This window comes from Teleopsis dalmanni, chromosome 1 (genome assembly GCF_002237135.1).
Source record: "Teleopsis dalmanni isolate 2A chromosome 1, ASM223713v2, whole genome shotgun sequence".
In the NCBI taxonomy this organism is placed as follows: domain Eukaryota; kingdom Metazoa; phylum Arthropoda; class Insecta; order Diptera; family Diopsidae; genus Teleopsis; species Teleopsis dalmanni.
In genome coordinates this window covers 64,343,074-64,344,585 of record NC_051846.1, presented here as the reverse complement: position 1 = coordinate 64,344,585, position 1,512 = coordinate 64,343,074, and the positions used below count along the sequence as shown (strand labels likewise).

Here is a 1,512-nt window from a genome sequence, read left to right as displayed (position 1 = left end):
AATTTTCAAATTTATTACTATTCATTATTATTATTATTCATTATTCATTATTATTATAATTCATTATTCATTATTATTATTATTCATTATTCATTATTATTATTATTCATTATTATTATTATTCGTTATTATTATTATTTATTATTATTATTCATTATTATTATTATTCATTATTGTTATTATTCATTATTTATTATTCATTATTATTATTATTCATTATTGTTATTATTGATTATTATTGTTATTCATTGTTATTATTATTCATTATTATTATTATTCATTATTCATTATTATTATTATTCATTATTCATTATTATTATTATTCATTATTCATTATTATTATTATTCATTATTATTATTGTTCGTTATTATTATTATTCATTATTCATTATTATTATTATTATTATTATTCATTATTCATTATTATTATTATTCATTATTCATTATTCATTATTCATTATTCATTATTCATTATTCATTATTCATTATTCATTATTCATTATTCATTATTCATTATTCATTATTCATTATTATTATTATTCATTATTATTATTATTCGTTATTATTATTATTTATTATTATTATTATTATTAAATGATTATATTATTATTACTATATTATTATTATATTATTATTATTATATTATTATTATTATATTATTATTATTATATTATTATTACTATATTATTATTATATTATTATTATTATATTATTATTTTATTATTATTATTATTATTATTATTATTATTATTATTATTATTATTATTATTATTATTATATTTATTATTATTATTATAATTATTATATTTATTATTATTATTATAATTTTTATATTTATTATTATTATTATATTTACTATTATTTTTACAATTATTATATTACTTCATTGTTTTTTACGTCACTAAAGTACTATTTAAAGCATTTCATTTTTATTCATTCCCATTTTTTCTTTCATTCTCTTATTCTATCATTATTATAACGTTTTTATTAATTTTAAAAATTAACCTTGAAAAAACTAAGTAAATTATATAGAATCTTTGCTTAGTTTTGCTTCACAGTTTTTTTTAAAAAGAAATTTAGTATTAAAAGTAATAATTAATTATATATGTCGAAATATATAAAAATAAATTGATAGCTTCAAAATTGATTAAAAAAATTTGTTTATTAATATAGATAATATTTGCTAATTGATCATTAAAGATTAGAAATTTTTCTTCATTATATAGCAAAATTGCTGAGATGTCTTATTATCAATCGACACTATCAAGTTGTAGCGAAGAGTTTCGTTAAGGTAAGTCATCGAAGGCAATTAATACTTTTTTTTTATTTCAAACTTATTACTATGAAGTAATTTGATCAAAGTGAGAAATTAATAATTTTTATGAATGAATGAATAAAAAAAAATTGTTAGTATCAATACGAATAACGTTTAGTAATAATAGATACTTTTCTAAACCAGTTTTTCATTACTTCTACAGTGAGTGCACTGCTTTTATTTAGTAGCCAAGGCAA

At 13.2% G+C, this 1,512-nt stretch overlaps 1 protein-coding gene across 1 annotated transcript in view; it reads left to right on the top strand.

Annotated features, from left to right (window-relative positions):
• Positions 1-1,290, top strand: part of LOC119683086 — a 128,172-nt gene extending 126,882 nt beyond the window's left edge. Inside the window, exon 6 of the mRNA XM_038096695.1 lies at positions 1,227-1,290. Within this exon, the coding sequence (XP_037952623.1) occupies positions 1,227-1,290 (64 nt within the window). The remainder of the gene's footprint in view (positions 1-1,226) is intronic.
• Positions 1,291-1,512: the final 222 nt, after the last annotated feature.